The sequence below is a fragment of the Macrobrachium nipponense genome, chromosome 21 (genome assembly GCF_015104395.2).
Source record: "Macrobrachium nipponense isolate FS-2020 chromosome 21, ASM1510439v2, whole genome shotgun sequence".
Classification (NCBI taxonomy): Eukaryota; Metazoa; Arthropoda; class Malacostraca; order Decapoda; family Palaemonidae; genus Macrobrachium; species Macrobrachium nipponense.
The window spans coordinates 19211130-19228251 of NC_087212.1; the positions used below are offsets into that span (position 1 = coordinate 19211130).

Below are 17122 nucleotides of genomic sequence, written 5' to 3' on the forward strand. Positions count from 1 at the left end.
GGGATATCTTGGCCTGCAGAGGCTTGAGACCACTTCCTCTGCACCAGCTCCCAAACGCCGTCCATTTGGCCTGGTAGAAGGCCTCAGACTGCCGGGAGGAGTTTGAGGGACCCGTGGGACCTCAAGGAGTTCCTTGGGCCTGCAACTACTTGGTCTATATGGGCCAGGGCCTGGGGCGTGTTCCCAGCCTGGGGAAGACCCAGGGGAGGTCTGGTCTCTTTCGGACCCCCCCAAGAGGTAGTCCACAGCTATGGACCTCTCTTGTCAGGAGGGTGGGTGGGCTCTGCCAGATGGTTCTTGGCTCTAACGAGAGCCAGGACTTGCCTAAAAGTCAACGCCTTGTCCATGCTGCTCTGCCCGTCCAAGGAGCTCTGGAGCTCGTCCTGGACAAACGCCACGTCTGCACCGTCCTCTAGGGGGCAAGCAGGGCCAATCACAGGCGGAGAGGTCGGTGATGGCGGGCGTCTCCAACCGGGGGCTGCCAGTGGGATTGATTGATTGATTGTGAGTTATCTGGCGTCACAACTACCAGGTTCACCGACGCCAAATACTAAATGTGATCTTTTAACTTTCATAATATATTATACAAAATTTAAAATACCTTTATTTTTATGAGAGATGTAAATTTGATTTAAAAAATAAAATAAATTTCTGACAAAAATAAAAATAATATTCTGATAAAAAGAATTGTGATTTATCACATAACAGTAAAACTATTAAAAAATGTTTATACTAAGACAGCACAGCTGTCAGATATATTTGAGAAGACCAGCTTCTTTAATAAAAGAGATAATGGTATTAATACATATGCTTTCTCCCAACAGTTTTGCGATGCTATAATTACCATCTGCTTCACTACTATAAGCTGAAAAACGATTCCTAAGTTCCACTAGACTGGGACACTCAACCAGAAAATGCATAACAGTCAGCGCAACTAAGCAATCGTCACAGAAGGGCTCATTCTCCCCATCCATCAGATAGCCGTGAGTTAAACGCGTATGGCCAATACGTAATCTACACAATACAACCTCCCACTTCCTTGGTATTAGGTCATATTTCCAAGAGTGTGTCTGACTAGTAATTTCTTTCATTTTATTGAGGCCTACTCTGTCCCACTGAAGTACCCATAAATGCTGGATGAATTTCCATATATCATAGAATGTATCACGATATGGAACAGGGCATTTTCTTGGTATCAAAGTTTGCGCTGCTGATTTGGCTAGCTTGTCTGCCTCTTCGTTTCCCGATATGTTCACATGGGCAGGAACCCAACAAAAAGAAACAATGCTCCCTTTATACTGGTGCAAGAAAATCCACTGCAAGATCTTCAACACCAAGGGATGATCAGTATTAAAGACTTCCAGGGACTGTAGGGCACTTTTGGAGTCACAAAAGCCGCCGCCAGTGGGAACAGGTGCTCCTCTAGGAAAGGAGCCTCGGACTGAACCTGTGGGTCTGTCATGGGACTCCCACTGACCCGGGCGCACCAGAGAGGGCGAACGGCTCCGCCTCCTCTGCGGGGCAGAAGGAGGTTGAGGGACAACAAGGAAAGGAGTCTGCCCACCACAAGCGGTCGCCAAGGGGGCCACTGGTACCGGGGCAGGATCCACTAAGACCTCAGGGGGAACAACCGGCGGTGGTGGAGCGGAGCAACCCGCTAGTGGGACTGTCAAGTGAGCCGCAAACTCGGGGACCCTCCACAGGGACCAACCAGTCAGGGAGCGGTGGATCTCGTCAAGATCTGGTTGCGAAACAGTTTCAGGATCATAAACTGTTTCTGAATCTGCATCAGCTTCTCCCACGTTGAATCCCTCAAAGTCTCGGGCAGATACGGCATCAGGCCATAGTTTCCTCCACGAAGAATTCAAGGTTCGCCTCGAAACCTACTGCCAAGCTTGATCTATGAGTCTGATGCATATTACGATATCGAAATGCTCCTTCCAAAATTTATGCAAGGTGAGGTTTATGGTATCTAGATGTCAAAATATCTCTTGAAAAGATGTTTCGTATACAGCTTCTTTAAGTTCAATATCACTTGCTGGTCCATGGGCTGGAGGAGAGGGGTGGTGTTAGGCGGAAGATAAAGAACCTTGATGAAAGAATACTCTGCTAGGATATCTTCCTCGAGGCCAGGAGGGTGAGCAGGGGCATTGTCTAACAGCAGCAGACATTTCAGAGGGAGGCGCTTCTCTTCCAAGAATTTCTTCTCTGTTGGGCCGAAACACAGATTTACCCACTCGGTGAACAAAAGTCTCGTTACCCAGGCTTTCACATTAGCCCTCCACATCACTGGAAGCTTCTCCTTTAGCACTTTATGGGCCTTGAAGGCTCGAGGAGTCTCCGAATGATACACAAGTAGGGGCTTCACCTTGCAATCCCCACTGGCGTTCGAACAAAGTGCGAACGTAAGCCTGTCTTTCATAGGCTTATGCCAGGGTAGCTTCTTCTCTTCCTCCGTGATGTACGTCTGACGAGGCATTTTTTTTCCAAAAAAGGCCAGTCTCATCACAGTTGAAGACTTGCTGAGAACTGTAGCCTTCCTTGATCATCACCTTGTCAAACATCTTAATAAAGACTTCGGCCGTTTTCGTGTCCGAGCTGGCCGCCTCCCCATGCCACACCACCGAATGGATGCCACTCTGTTTCCAGAATTTTTCAAACCACCCATGAGAAGCCTTGAAGTCTGGGGTTGGCGTCAATGTCCCTTCTCCTCCGTCATCTTCGGCCTGGGCGATCAAATCGCTAAAAATAGCGCTGGTCTTGTGGCAGATTGCCGTCTTGGTTATCGCATCGCCAGCAATTTCTTTGTCTTTTATCCAGACAAGAAGCAGCCTCTCCATCTCGTCGTGCACGTGGCTCCTCTTGTTGGACAAAATCTTCACGCCCTTGGAAGGTGTACCTGCTTTGATGGCTTCTTTCTGCTCAAGGATGGTGCCTATCATCGACGGATTTAGGCCATATTCCTTAGCCATCACACTCAACCACATGCCCGCTTCATACTTTTTAATTATCTCCATCTTCGTCTCCATAGAAAGCATCCTCTTCTTTTCGTGAACTTCAGCAACTTTCATAGGACCCATGACTACGTATACTGTACACACTTAAGTTATGTAGTATATGTACTAAAGTTTTCACACAACACGATAAAGTAGTACAACGAAATCACTAAAATGAATTTACGTTAGTAAACGAAATCGTATAGAACGAACGAATTCCCCGTGCGTACACAAACGCTGGTGCAAAGCAGTGGGCAAAGGACGCCTTTACGTAGAGCACGATGAGAGAGATGCTGACCAATAGGAGAGCAGGATCTTATGGCAGTGACTAGCATCAGGAACCAATGGGAGAGCGGAAGGATGGTGGCGAGTCTACTCAGTTGGCGGCACGCAAGTTTTAAAATTATTATTGGTGGTCTGGGCGAATCTCGGGACTTTACAGCAACCACCTTTCGTAACCTGAACTATTTTCGTATGTAGAGCCAACAAAATCTTCGTATTTACTTTTGTAACTTGAATTTTTCGTAAGCTGGGACTTTCGTATGTCGAGGTACCAGTGTAGTTAGGTTCCAATAAAAAGTTTGCGCTATTGTGAATTCGCACAAATGTGTGCAAGATGTAGAGCTAATAGCAAAAAATTTAATTACACTTGCAGAAGAGAAAAAGAGAAGAGGAAAATGATATTGAAAAGCCAGAGCGAATGTTTATGACAAAACCATTGGCAGAGGTATTTGCCTCATTTGAGCATGGACTGAAACTTTTAAGTAAAATGGACGGGAACATGGAACGGTTTGCTAAGTTGAGAGAGCTCATCCAGACACTGTTGCACGTTACAGAGTAATTTATGAATGAAAAAACATACTATGTAACCAATAATGGAGAAATACTTCTTTAGGAGAACAACTCCAGTGCCATCGCCTTCTGCCACCCCTCCCCCCACATTTGAGCCTCGATCCTGTACATCTCGTAACAGCTGTTTCCTTGAAACACATGAACTAACAGAAAAATAAATACTATCTTAAGAGGAACGCGTTGATGTCCTGCAGCTTTATCATCCTCCTTGTCTTTCATGAACAGCCTGACACCATTCACGTAAGCCGACAAGAGACTGAATCTTGGTGAGTGCCCCTTACATTACAGTCTGGTTCTTGTTCTTCTTATTCACTTTCTTTTTGTATTGAATTACCACAAGTCAATCTGCACTGACCTGCAGAATTAGCTGATATTAATATAATTACTAGTACACCATATATGTATAGCGTATACTGTAGGCTACGCTACCGTATATGTATAAGATATACCTCACTGTTTCTCAGTGTTATTCAATTTCTCTTTGTAATGAATTATCATAAGTCAATCTGCTATGAACCTCCAGAATTAGCTGATAATAATTACCATATATTGTATATGTATAGAGTATACTATGTACTTTAGGCTAGGCTACAATATAGATGGTTTAGATGGTACTGATTACCTTACTGTAAGCTAGGCTACATTTGGGATATGATTTTTCCAACAAACAATGGGTTTTTGGAACCTAACCCCATCGTAAGTAGGAAAATACCTGTAGTAATATGAAAAAGGTTCCTACCAGACATGATGGGTAATGGAGACAGAGTACAGCTGGGTAGCAAGGGAGAGGGTGAAGGGATGCAAGTGATGTTGGGGGGAAGATTCTCTGGGCATGGGCGTAGGCTTCTGTCTAAGCCTTTTCTCCCACTGAGACAACGACCACTTTTCACACTTACCAAAGGTGGCCTCCCTAGAATATTCAAGACCCCTACAAGAACTGCAAACTGAATGGGGTTTGACTAACACAGGTGACATGAACTTCCCACATGATTTGTCTTTGCCCATGCATTGACGTAATCCATGGTTCCTGTTTTCTTCCATAGTGAAGGCAGAAACATGAAACACTTCAAAATACTCTTAAAGCTACACACCACTACCAATAAAGTTGGAAACTTCTCAACACTTCACATCACAGAGTTTGGTATAAACAACAGAGATGAAATCTTTGTTGGAAGATGGGCAAGACTGAACAACACTTCCAAGCCAATGCCTTATCATGCACTCGACTGGAGTCCATATATGATCGTGTAGGGAGTAATCATATAGGAATCATTAAAAATAAAACTGAAGCCCAAAAAAGAGAGAGAGAGAGAGAGAGAGAGAGAGAGAGAGAGAGAGAGAGAGAGAGAGAGAGAGAGAGAGACGAGAGAGAGAGAGAGAGAGAGAGAGAGAGAGAGAGAGAGAGAGAATTATCAATGCATACTTTGTCCAAACTTAAGATTTTTCTCCAAAAACCTGCTGCAACAAACACTGATAAATAAGCATGATCAAATTCAAGTGCATGCAATTTTCTACCGACTCATTGGTAGTTTAAAGTGTTGTACTCTTTACCCCAATTTTCCTCACATAATTACTTACATCTATTTCTTTCTAAAAACACATCAATTTATTGTTACTATGTTACTTTTCATGTCTGTACTTCACTTCCTTATCTCTTGGCTCCTATTACTGTGCGTACACACATGTATCTTATTCTTTGGAAGCTTTAGCAAGTAACTAGCATTTTGTGAATTCCATATAAATGTATGCATTTAATACCTTTAATAATACTACTTTGGTCTAATGAAAGCCTAAAATGGAGAGAAAAACATCAAAGGAACATATATTTTCCCGAGTCAAGAAAAGTCAACAGGTGAGAGAAAAATCTTATTAACAATAGCATTTAAAAAATATCAAATTTCCTAAGACAATTTGTATTTTTCATAGCTACAAACCTGAGGTCTTAACAATAGGATAATTTCTAGCACCTAGCTGGATCCAGTTAAAAAACAGATGAAAGCAAGGCATCTTGTGATGTCTGGCAACCCATGCTTAGATCGGGTGAAGAGTGGTCAAGGACCACTCACCTACGCCACTGTGCGCAGTCTTTTCTTTAACCGCCTGGGCGAGAGTTGTGGTTAACCTCTCTCGGCCTTTACCGGGTTCATTGCCCATTTTGCTTGTGTTTAGTGTGTGTGTGTTTGGCTGATACTATGGCTTCTTCTGCTCCTTCTCAGCCTCGTCAACGTGTGTGCCCCGGAATTCCAGGTACAGGCAGTCCCCGGGTTACGACGGTGTCAGCTTACGACGTTCCGAGGTTACGACGCTTGTCAATAGACGTTATTTCCAGGGTTATGACGCATGTTCCAGGGTTACGACGCCTACAACGCTAATCTGGCAGATGAAATATGACACCAAAAATGTTATTGTTATAATGCAATTAAGTTTGTTCATACTTACCTGGCAGATATATATTATATAGCTGTATTTTCTGAAGTTCGACAGAATTTCAAAATTCGCGGCACACGCAGTGGGCGGCCAGGTGGTAGTACCCATTCCCGCAACTGGGAGGCGGATATCAGGAACCATTCCCATTTTCTATTCATATTTTATCAATGCCACTGTCTCCTGAGGGGAGGAGGGTGGGCACCTTAATTATATATATCGGCCAGGTAAGTATGAACAAACTTAATTGTATTATAACAATAACATTTTGTTCAAGAAACTTACCTGACAGATATATATATAGCTGAATCCCACCTTCGGATGGTGGGAAGAGACAGAATAGGATTTGTAGGAAACTAAATTAAGTAGATAATGTACATCTTGGTTCCTCACCTGTTAGCAAAGTAGACTCTGTGATTACTGTCACTTAAGCCTGCTTCTGCTTAATCAGAGTTGCCAGCCAGGAGGAGACCTGTAGTGCTGGTGCACTCTGGATGCTCCGTCGACGGGGACGTGACCTCAACGTGACAAGACCATCGAACCATACATACAAGGGTTATGAAGCAACTGACCACCACCTGACCAACTAGACAAAACCCCATGAAAACTAACCTAATGGATGGGAGATCTTCACACAAGATCACAACAACCAAAAACACAAAATATATTAAAAAACTAACCTAACTCCTAACTAAGGGATAGGGAAAGAGCTACCTCCAGCCCCCAACATTGTGTCTGCAGAAATGTATGGTCCAAGAGAACTACAGTCCTCATAAATCGTTCTCACATCTCTTAAGTAATGTGAGGCGAATACAGAATTGCTCCTCCAAAAGGTGCCATCAAGGATGTACTTGATTGACATATTCTTTTGGAAGGCAAGAGAGGTAGCGACAGCTCTGACCTTGTGAGCTTTCACTCGCAAGAGGCTCAAATCAGTCTTCTGGCAAGATGAATGAGCCTCTTTAATGACGTCCCTCAGAAAGAAAGCCACCGCATTCTTTGACAAAGGAAATTCCGGTCTCTTCACAGAGCACCAGAGATTACCTGAGGGACCTCGTACCTCTTTCGTTCTATGAACATAGAACTTGAGAGCCCTGACAGGGCACAGGACTCTCTCTGGTTCTTGGCCCACTAGACTCAACATACCCTTAATTTCGAAGCTCTTTGGCCAAGGGTTAGACGGGTTCTCGTTTTTAGCCAAGAAAGTTGGACTTAAAAGAGCAGACAGCGTTGTCTCCTTTGAAGCCCACTTGACTACTAAAAGCTTGAATTTCGCTAACTCTCTTCGCCGTCGCCAGAGAAGTTAGGGAAAGAGCCTTCTTTGTCAAGTTCCGAAGAGACGCTGAGTGAAGAGGTTCAAACGGACTTGACATCAATAGTCTAAGAACCACGTCAAGGTTCCATGCAGGCGGTCTCGCCTGAGGAATCTTCGTGGTCTCGAACGATTTCAAGAGGTCGTGAAGATCCCTGTTGTCAGAGAGGTCCAGGCCTCTATGCCGAAAAACTGCTGACAACATGCTCTTGTATCCCTTGATGGTCGGGACTGCCAATTTCTGCACGTTTCTTAAGAAAAGTAGAAAATCGGCTATCTGGCTCACAGAGGTCGTGGAAGAGGAAACTCCCTCCTTTCTACACCATGCCCTAAAGGAAGCCCACTTCGATTGATAGACAGCTCTTGTAGAGGCTCTCCTTGCATTTGCGATTGCTTTCGCAGCTGTCTTCGAAAAACCTCTCGCTCTGGCCAACTTTTCGATAGTCTGAACGCAGTCAGACCCAGAGCGGAGAGGTTTTGGTGATACCTTTCGAAGTGAGGCTGTTTGAGTAGATCTTTCCTCCAGGACAACGTCCTTGGGAAGTCTACAAGGAATGACATGACCTCTGTGAACCATTCTCTTGCCGGCCACATCGGGGCGATCAGGGTCAACCTTGTCCCTTCTCAAGCCGCAAACTTGCTCATGACTTCCCCCATGATCTTGAATGGCGGGAAGGCATAAAGGTCTAGGCCCGTCCAACTCCAGAGCAATGCATCCACAGCGATTGCTCCTGGATCCAGGACCGGGGAGCAATACAGAGGAAGCCTCTTCGTCCTCGACGTCGCGAATAGGTCGACCAGAGGACGTCCCCACAACTTCCAAAGCTCCTGACACACATCTTGATGCAAGATCCATTCTGTCGGCAGGATTTGGTCCTGTCGACTGAGAAGGTCCGCCCTGACGTTCTGCACTCCTGCGATGAATCTCGTCAGGATCGTGATCTTTCTCACCTTTGCCCACAGCAGAATCTCCTTTGCCAGGTGAAACAGAGTCCGGGAGTGTGTTCCTCCCTGATTCTTCAAATATGCGAGGGCTGTGGTGTTGTCCGAATTGACTTGGATAACTTTGTTTATCAATTTTTCTTCGAAGAACTGCAGCGACAGGAAGATCGCTGCCAGTTCCTTCACATTGATGTGCCAGACTGCCTGTTCCCCTCTCCAGGAGCCTGACACTTCTTCCCCTCCTAGTGTTGCTCCCCAGCCCGAAATGGAAGCGTCTGGGGCTCAGAAGATTTAGGTCGACCAGAGGACGTCCCCACAACTTCCAAAGCTCCTGACACACATCTTGATGCAAGATCCATTCTGTCGGCAGGATTTGGTCCTGTCGACTGAGAAGGTCCGCCCTGACGTTCTGCACTCCTGCGATGAATCTCGTCAGGATCGTGATCTTTCTCACCTTTGCCCACAGCAGAATCTCCTTTGCCAGGTGAAACAGAGTCCGGGAGTGTGTTCCTCCCTGATTCTTCAAATATGCGAGGGCTGTGGTGTTGTCCGAATTGACTTGGATAACTTTGTTTATCAATTTTTCTTCGAAGAACAGCAGCGACAGGAAGATCGCTGCCAGTTCCTTCACATTGATGTGCCAGACTGCCTGTTCCCCTCTCCAGGAGCCTGACACTTCTTCCCCTCCTAGTGTTGCTCCCCAGCCCGAAATGGAAGCGTCTGAAAACAACACTAGGTCGGGGCTCAGAAGATTTAGGGATAAGCCCTCTTGCAACTTCTGAGGATCGAGCCACCATCTTAGATGGCTTTTCACCGACTCTGAGATCTTCAAGATCGCATTCAGATCGTTCTTGGCCTTCCATTCGTCCAAAAGGAAAAACTGGAGAGGCCTGAGGTGCAGTCTTCCCAAGGAAACAAACCTTTCCAGCGAGGAAACAGAAGAAGGTTCCTCTTCAATCGAGTCCGCCGGACTACTCAACTCTCCTTCTTCCCTAAGAGGAATAGGAGACCGCCCCTCCGGAGAGGGCGTACGTCCAGCGGGTCTGGCCTTGATCAAAGACCCCCGCTGCTTAGAAGCAGAAGCCTCATCCAAGCCAACGTCCTTATGACGATCCTTACTGCTCGGAGGAGGCAGAGCGTCTTGACGGCGCTGAGCGTCCTTCGAGACGACTGAGACTGCCTTACTTCCAACCGAAGGGTCCTTACGCTTCTTACACGAGCGAACAGAATTCGAAGTTAACGCGTCTTTCCGAACGCTAACGAACTCCTTATAAGGAGACACGTCACTCCGAGCGTCCATACGAGCGTCCTGCTGCACGTCCTCTTCCTGCTCGGCGACCTCCGAAGCGTCCTGCTGAGCGTCCTCAAAAACATCCTGAGTGTCTCGTCGAGCAGCCTGCCCATGACGTCGAGAGGGTACGAAAGCATCCTGACGACCAGCTTTCCTACCAGGAGTACGAGATCGGCGATGAACCGAAGGAGACGCATTCGGAGAAAGAGACGAACGCGGAGAGGGAGAAGGAGACTGCTTCGTCCTCTTGACAGGCAGCCCGACGTCCTTCCTCCGCTTAGGCTCGACTGCTGCTGGGCGAGTCCTCTGAGCCATCAAAGAAGATAACTGGTCCTGAAGGGACTAAAGGATGTTCTTCGTAGGCGAAGAACCAACAGAAGGAGCAGGACTGAGCCTGCGAGAAGACGAGGGGCGAGGGGACGCCTCCTTCCTTCTCACAGGTACAGCTACCTGCTTCTCCAAAGCGCGACTGTAGCGCATCTCGGCGTCATCACCGGATGACATCATACCTCTCTTCTGAGGCGGAAAGGCGTCATACGCATCCGGAGAAGAGCGCAAAGAAACTGGAGAGATAGGACGTGAAGCGTCCTCACTACGAAAAGTCCTTTTCAGAGGACGCAAGTCTCTCTGAGCGCTCCACCCCTTGCGCGGGGAGGACGCCTCGGAGGACGAAAAACAGTCCTTAAGGATACGCGCCCGTGCGCGCTCCTTGGCAGCCTGGGAACTTGCAACATGGCCTGCCGAAGGGACGCCAGATCGGTGGGGAGCCCCCGTAACCCTCTTGCGGCTTTCGACATATCCACTCCCTGAGTCCTGGGAGTCCGACAGCGGTCTAGGCCTAGAGGCATTATGGGGCCGATCTGACGCCCCCTCCACAACACTAGGGGCACGATCACACACTTTCACCGAGCCAGTTTCTAAGGCCAACACTTTTGATTCAAGAGTACGCAACGACTCCAAAATCAGAGAAAGAGCATTACCTTCTCCAGACAGAATCAGGGCCCGAAGGCAACATCACAGGTTTAGGAGAGACAAATTCTATAGGTGTTAAAAAGCAGGTGAAATGTTAGTTCCCTTACCTTTAGTAGAACCGCTCCTGGAGGAAGACCTCCTGATCCTATCGCGTTCCAATTTACGCCAATAGGAATCATACACCTTCCATCCATCATCGGTCAATCCTTCACATTCATTGCACCGATCATCCAACAAACATACATGCCCCCTACACCCCATACATACTGTGTGGGGATCTACCGATGATTTAGGTAGCCTCACCTTACAATCACTCTTCACACACACTCTGAAACTCACTGCACTTGATCCAAACATCACGTTTACAGAAAAGCCAATCCAAAATCAAAAAACAGTCCACTATTGCGTATGCCAATCCAACAATCCAGAATCAATAACCAAAAGACAATCCAGATACTTAAATACGAGTAAATCCAAAAATCCTAGGTGGAGGTACTGCAAACAGTTGTTTACAGCACCGGCGACAGAAAAAATATGAATAGAAAATGGGAATGGTTCCTGATATCCGCCTCCCAGCGGCGGAAATGGGTACTACCACCTGGCCGCTCACTGCGTGTGCCGCGAGTTTTGAAATTCTGTCGGACTTCAGAAAATACAGCTATATATATATCTGTCAGGTAAGTTTCATGAACAAAATGCAAAATAATCTATATTTGAAGGTTTTTATGATGAAAAATGCCATAAGAATGCAGTTCACATAGTTTTCAATGCACCCAAAGCATTAAAAGTAAGGTTTTCTTAGGATTTTTGACGATGTTCCGGCTTACGACGATTTTCGGCTTACGACGCGTCTCAAGAACGGAACCCCCGTCATAACCCGGGGACCACCTGTATTCCATGTTCTCGTTTTTTGGCTTCGGCGGTGACTGATCCCCACATCACGTGTAGTAGGTGCCGTTCAAATTTTTGTAATAACGAATCCTTGCACGGAATGCCAGGCATGGCCTAAAGAGCAGTGGAAGTCGTTTTATAGCAAGAGAGAGCATAGGAGGGTTTCGACTCTTCCTTCTTGTGTTACAGCAAAAAGATTCAGGAAAATTGGCATCACCCATTCATAAGAACTATAATAATAGAAAACTGGACAATTCTTACCTTTGCCACATCTGTTACAGGTATTTCTTCTAGCAAAGTTAACATTAGCACATCTGAAAAAAAAGAAAGAAACTTTTAAAACTATTCAGTACCATGCTTAAACAGTACTATGTACTTTGTTTATGTAATTACACCTTTTCAGTGCCCTTAAAATAGTACACCTTAATGATACACAATTACAGTCATACCAAACTCATCATCATAAAATCATTAAGACATTACTCTACAAAAATCACCACTCCTTTACTTGCAATATACGTACATGGTTTACTGCTTCACAACTACTCATATACAACTCCACAGAAACTCACAAGCTCAACAACCTTCCAACACACAAGCACTACAAACTCAACAACACAGGCACAACAACTCTAAGCAAATCAAACAATAATTAAATTCAGAAACACAACGCAACTGACCATCAACAATATCCAAGACTGCTGCCAAAATCATATGTCTAGTACTAACACTGATCCAAGACTGACTCGGCAACCGCCAGTAGACAACCCAAAATGATCACCCAACAAGCAAACCATCACTAACTATTCATCCACCACTTACGCTCTCTCTCTCTCTCTCTCTCTCGATAGCTCGCTCACTAACATTTCAGAAAAACACATATGCACTTACACACTACCATACAGCAACACCAACATCAAACATGAACACGACACATCAAACATACAAAAACATTTAAACTCTCAATTATTCCTGATAATTACAAACAACCCAATGACACTCTCACTTACTCTCTCACTCCCTCTCACGCAACCCTCGAAGATGTTGTCAAATGTAACTACCACATCACTCCTCTGAAAGATGCAAAACAAAGAGGCTCAAAACTTGGCTCCGAGAGCCATTTAAGTACCACATCTATCTTCCAAGATAAAACTTCACTCTCTTTCTGCTTTGTCACGTCCAAGGATCTTATCAAATCTGAGAAATCTTTGTTGGCGGAGAGGTCCATACCCCTATACTTAAATATAGTTTAGCACAGCCTTGTATCCTTTAATAGTGAATGTAGACAAGCCCCTTGAGGATCTCAAATATAGCAAAAAAATCCATTATTTCTCCAATAGGCATTTTAATAGAAGAGGTGTTATTTCTCCTACACCAGGACCGAAAGACTGCCCACATTGCTTGATACACATTACTGGACGTCAGTCTTCTGCAATGTGCAATAGCTTTTGCAGCTAGTCTTGAAAAGCCTTTCACTCGCAGAAGTCCCCTGACAGTCGGAATGATGTCAGAGCGAGAGTGGACAGTCCTTGGTGAAAATATCTAAAATGGTGTTGTCTGAACAGACTGGTATTTTGTGGTAAGTCTTGGAAAGTCCGTAATTCCAAGAAATCCAGAAACCACTCCTGAGCCGACCAGTAAGGAGCAATTATCGTCATCATGAGGTTTTTATGAGATCGGGACTTGTTGATGACCTCTCTCACCATCTTGAATGGAGGAAAGGCGTACAGGTCCTTGTCTGACCACTTTACCAGCATTGCATCTGTTGCCCATGTGAGAGGATCCGGGGCTGGTGAATAGTAAAGGGGGAAGCTATGATTCTTGGCTCTGGCAAAAAGGTCCAGTACTGGTTTGCTTCACAACTTCCAGGTCGAGACACACTAGGATCTAGCATCCACTCTGTGGGGAGAACTTGCTTCCGGCAGCTCAGTTCATCCACCAACACACTGAATTTGCCTTGAATAAGCCTTGTTAAAATCAATGTACGATTCTAATGTGCCCATAAGAGCAGGGCTCTTGCTGTCTCACACAGAGTGAATGAGTGGTTACCCCACTGTTTCCTTATAGCATAGGACAGAGTTGTTGTGTTGTCTGAGTAGAATGTTATCACTCTGTAGAAAAGGCTTTCAATCCCCAGTGGATGGCTATTAACTCCTTTACATTTATGTACCAGCTCTTTTGTTCTTCCCCAGTAGATGGCTATTAACTCCTTCACATTTATTTATGTACCAGCTCTTTTGTTCCTAAGTCCAAACCTCTGAGATTTCCTTGTCTCCCAGGAAAGCTCCCAAACCTATGTAGGTCCGAGGCATCTGAATAAAACACTAGGTCAGGGCTCAGAGGAAAGAGAGATTTCCCTTCCGAAAGTCTTGCTCTTGAATTCCACCATACCAGGTCCTCCTTTATTTCTGCTGTTACTGGGAACACAAAGGAATCTGGGTAGTATTAGCCACATATACATAATATCAAACTACAGTCTTTAAATATTTTAGCTGCAGCAAATCCTACAAAAATTCTGTACTAAGCATACCTAGGTATTAAGGAGACTTCCACACATACAAAAAACTCCAATATCAAAATCTGGTATCAGGTACGCCTCACCTAAAATGATGAATAGCCTCTTGTCATATTCTACTTACTCAGCAACACACTAGTAGGTACTTATTGTAAAATTTAGACAGCAGAAGTAATAAAATTTGGGCAATTCACATCACATTTGACAGAGATGAAGATACTGGCATTAGGAATTTTGAGACTTGACCCAAATTCCTTCTCATTTTTCACACAATTTCACTTGAACTGAAGGTTTGGGGTAATGGATTTGAGAATCACAATGATTAGTATAGGCTAGCTACCTATGTAGTATTCATGATTCCACCAGTCTATAAAGCTGCTTCCTACCTATTAAAAAAATACTGGGTAGATCTACATTACTATTCTGCGGCGGCCTAGACTATGACAGTTGCAGTTTTTCTATGCAGTTTTACCTCCTGAACAAAAATGTTAAGTAATATTTATTTGGATGACTGTAATTAACCCCCAGGGGCTCGTACTAAACATGGCGAAATACATTTGACACACCAATTCCTGGTGGCTTTCGTATTTGCGGGGACGAACGATGCAGAATGCTTATATATAAATACGTACCAAATAATGAAGGAGATTGATTTGATTTATAGTACTATATAGATTTTTGGCATTATGCCAAGCACTGGGGCAACTAGCTATAAGGCCATTCAGTGCTTAAACGGAAATTGACAGTAAAAGGTTTGAAACGTGTAATGCGCAAGCACTGGGGCAACTAGCTACTGTATAAGGCCATTCGGTGCTTAAACGGAAATTGACAGTAAAAGGTTTGAAAGGTGTAACAGGAGAAGGAGTGAGTGCAAATCTGCAGACCGCTGATTTTCTCGTTAATGTGTGCTGTCAGTAAGAACGTGGCAGCACTGTGGAGTTTCAGTTGCGATAGCAGTAAGGGTAAAACCACCGATTACAAGGTAAAATGACAATTTGTCTAAAATTGCATTTTTCCTAACTATACAAACCTGAGGTCCTTTTACAATAGGAAGGTACTAGCGGCAGCTGGATAGGTCGTAAGCTTTCGAACAAGGGGTTCGGTAGTTAACTGCTTGTCCGACAGGCGCGCGCGCGCGACTGGGAGGTAAACAAATCACTTTTGCTTTTGGCCCAAGCAAAAACTGCAGAGTGAGGGGTGGCATGAGGTGGGGCTATGTGTAAAAGGACCTCAGGTTTGTATAGTTAGGAAAAATGCAATTTTAGACAAATTGTCATTTGTTCCGACACGGCATACAAACCTTCGGTCCTTTTACAATAGGAAGACTCACTTCTTGGTGGGTGGAATCTGAGTCTTTTGTGAACAGACTGGTGTTCGCCCAACCTTGGAAGCCTCCCTGGTCGTAAGAGCGAGGGAGGGATCCAAGCCTCTGTCCGATTGATCGGGGTGTGCACCGCAGGATCAATGGTCAGACCTCTGGACCGAGTACTAAGAGAGAGGCAAGCGTATCTCTTCGTACCAGCAATGTAAGAACTTGTTCCTGTACAGGAGCAAAGTTAAAGTCATGGTTTTGACTCTTGTAGGCATCCACTTCCCCCCGTAGAAGGAAGTGGTGGATATTCTGCTCCCATCCCTCGTGAAAGGGATAGGATGGGGCTCTGTCATATAGCTCACCGGCATCTCGTCCTTATCCAGCAGGGTGATGACCGTATCCCTCTACCCACAGGTAGAGGGGAAGAAAAGATAGAAGAGAAGCCAGTCACTTTCTCATCACTATCTATTCATACAGTCACACCAGGACTCGATGCTGTTCAGCCTGCTAGGGTCTGGGTTAGCTAGACGACGTGTTGAGCAGCCACCACAGGTCCTAAGGAAACCGATCCAAGGACCTATGGGCAATATCCAAGAGGTATAAGGAAGTTGCCGGTGGTCTGGTTGTACCAGACCCCACCTTCCATACCTGCGCCACGGAGAAGTTCTTACGAAACGCCAACGAGGGGCCAACACTTCTGACTTCGTGAGTTCTCGGACGGGACGTACGGATGTCGTCACTGCCATCAGCCTCCTACGCCCTCCTGAAGACCTCACGCAGCCAGGACGAAAGAGTGTTCTTGATACTTCTTTCTTGTTGACCCCTTGCTAACGGAGAGGCGTCGACACTCAGGCCCGAGGTGTCGAGTTCTCTTCAGATAGCGACGTAGCGTCCTCCCAGGACAAAGCAGCATCTCATCCGCATCATTATCTGCATGACGCTCCCGTACTCTCTTCGCCGATGCCAGGTCCAGCAAGACGAGGGTCATTTGATTTCCCTGGGTTGGCAAGACCTTTGGAAGCTGCTCCTAAGCAAGGAGATCTCGAACGAGTTCGAGATGTCCAATCCCGTCAGTTTCAGGAGGAGCGACAAGGCGGCTCTGTATCCTTGACTGTGGGAACTTAGAGGAGCTTCCTCGGCGAAGAAAAAACGAGGAAATCCGCTACCTGCTGAAGATTGGCTCTGAGAAGAGATAGGCCCCGTCTACGACACCAACCACCGAAGACGGCCGACTTCCCCTGGTACACAGCTGCAGAGGACTGACGGACGTTTCCAGCCATCTCTGTTGCTGCGCTACGAAAAAAGCTTCTCGTACGCAAGAGAAGGTGGATAACAGCCAGCCGTGAAGACGTAGGGACTGGACTGCTCGGTTGGTACCCACCGCTCGACGTGTGGCTGGCCGAGAAGGTTGTGCCAATGGGGAATCTCTCTCGGTTCTCTTGCGAGAAGAGCCAGCAGGTCCGGATACCAAATGGCCTGTGGCCATTTGGAAGCCATCAGGATCATCCTGAGATTCGGGATGACCAGTGCTCGACTGATCACCTTGTGAATCAGGCTGAACGGGGGAAAGGCATAGGCGAAGAGGTTGTCCCACGGGTGTTGAAGAGCGTCCTCT

General features: G+C 45.8%; 1 protein-coding gene across 8 annotated transcripts in view; it reads right to left on the minus strand.

Moving 5' to 3' along the window:
* Positions 1-17122, minus strand: part of LOC135197822 (zinc finger Ran-binding domain-containing protein 2-like) — a 210659-nt gene that overhangs the window by 174722 nt on the left and 18815 nt on the right. For 7 of the 8 annotated variants that reach the window (XR_010310667.1, XR_010310668.1, XM_064224964.1 and 4 more), the window contains exon 2: positions 11942-11994. The exons of the other annotated variant lie outside the window; for it this stretch is intronic. Coding sequence is in view for 4 of the 7 variants with exons in the window: in XM_064224964.1 (XP_064081034.1) it covers positions 11942-11994 (53 nt within the window). In the remaining 3 variants the exon portion in view is untranslated. The remainder of the gene's footprint in view (positions 1-11941; positions 11995-17122) is intronic. 8 annotated transcript variants of the gene reach the window in all.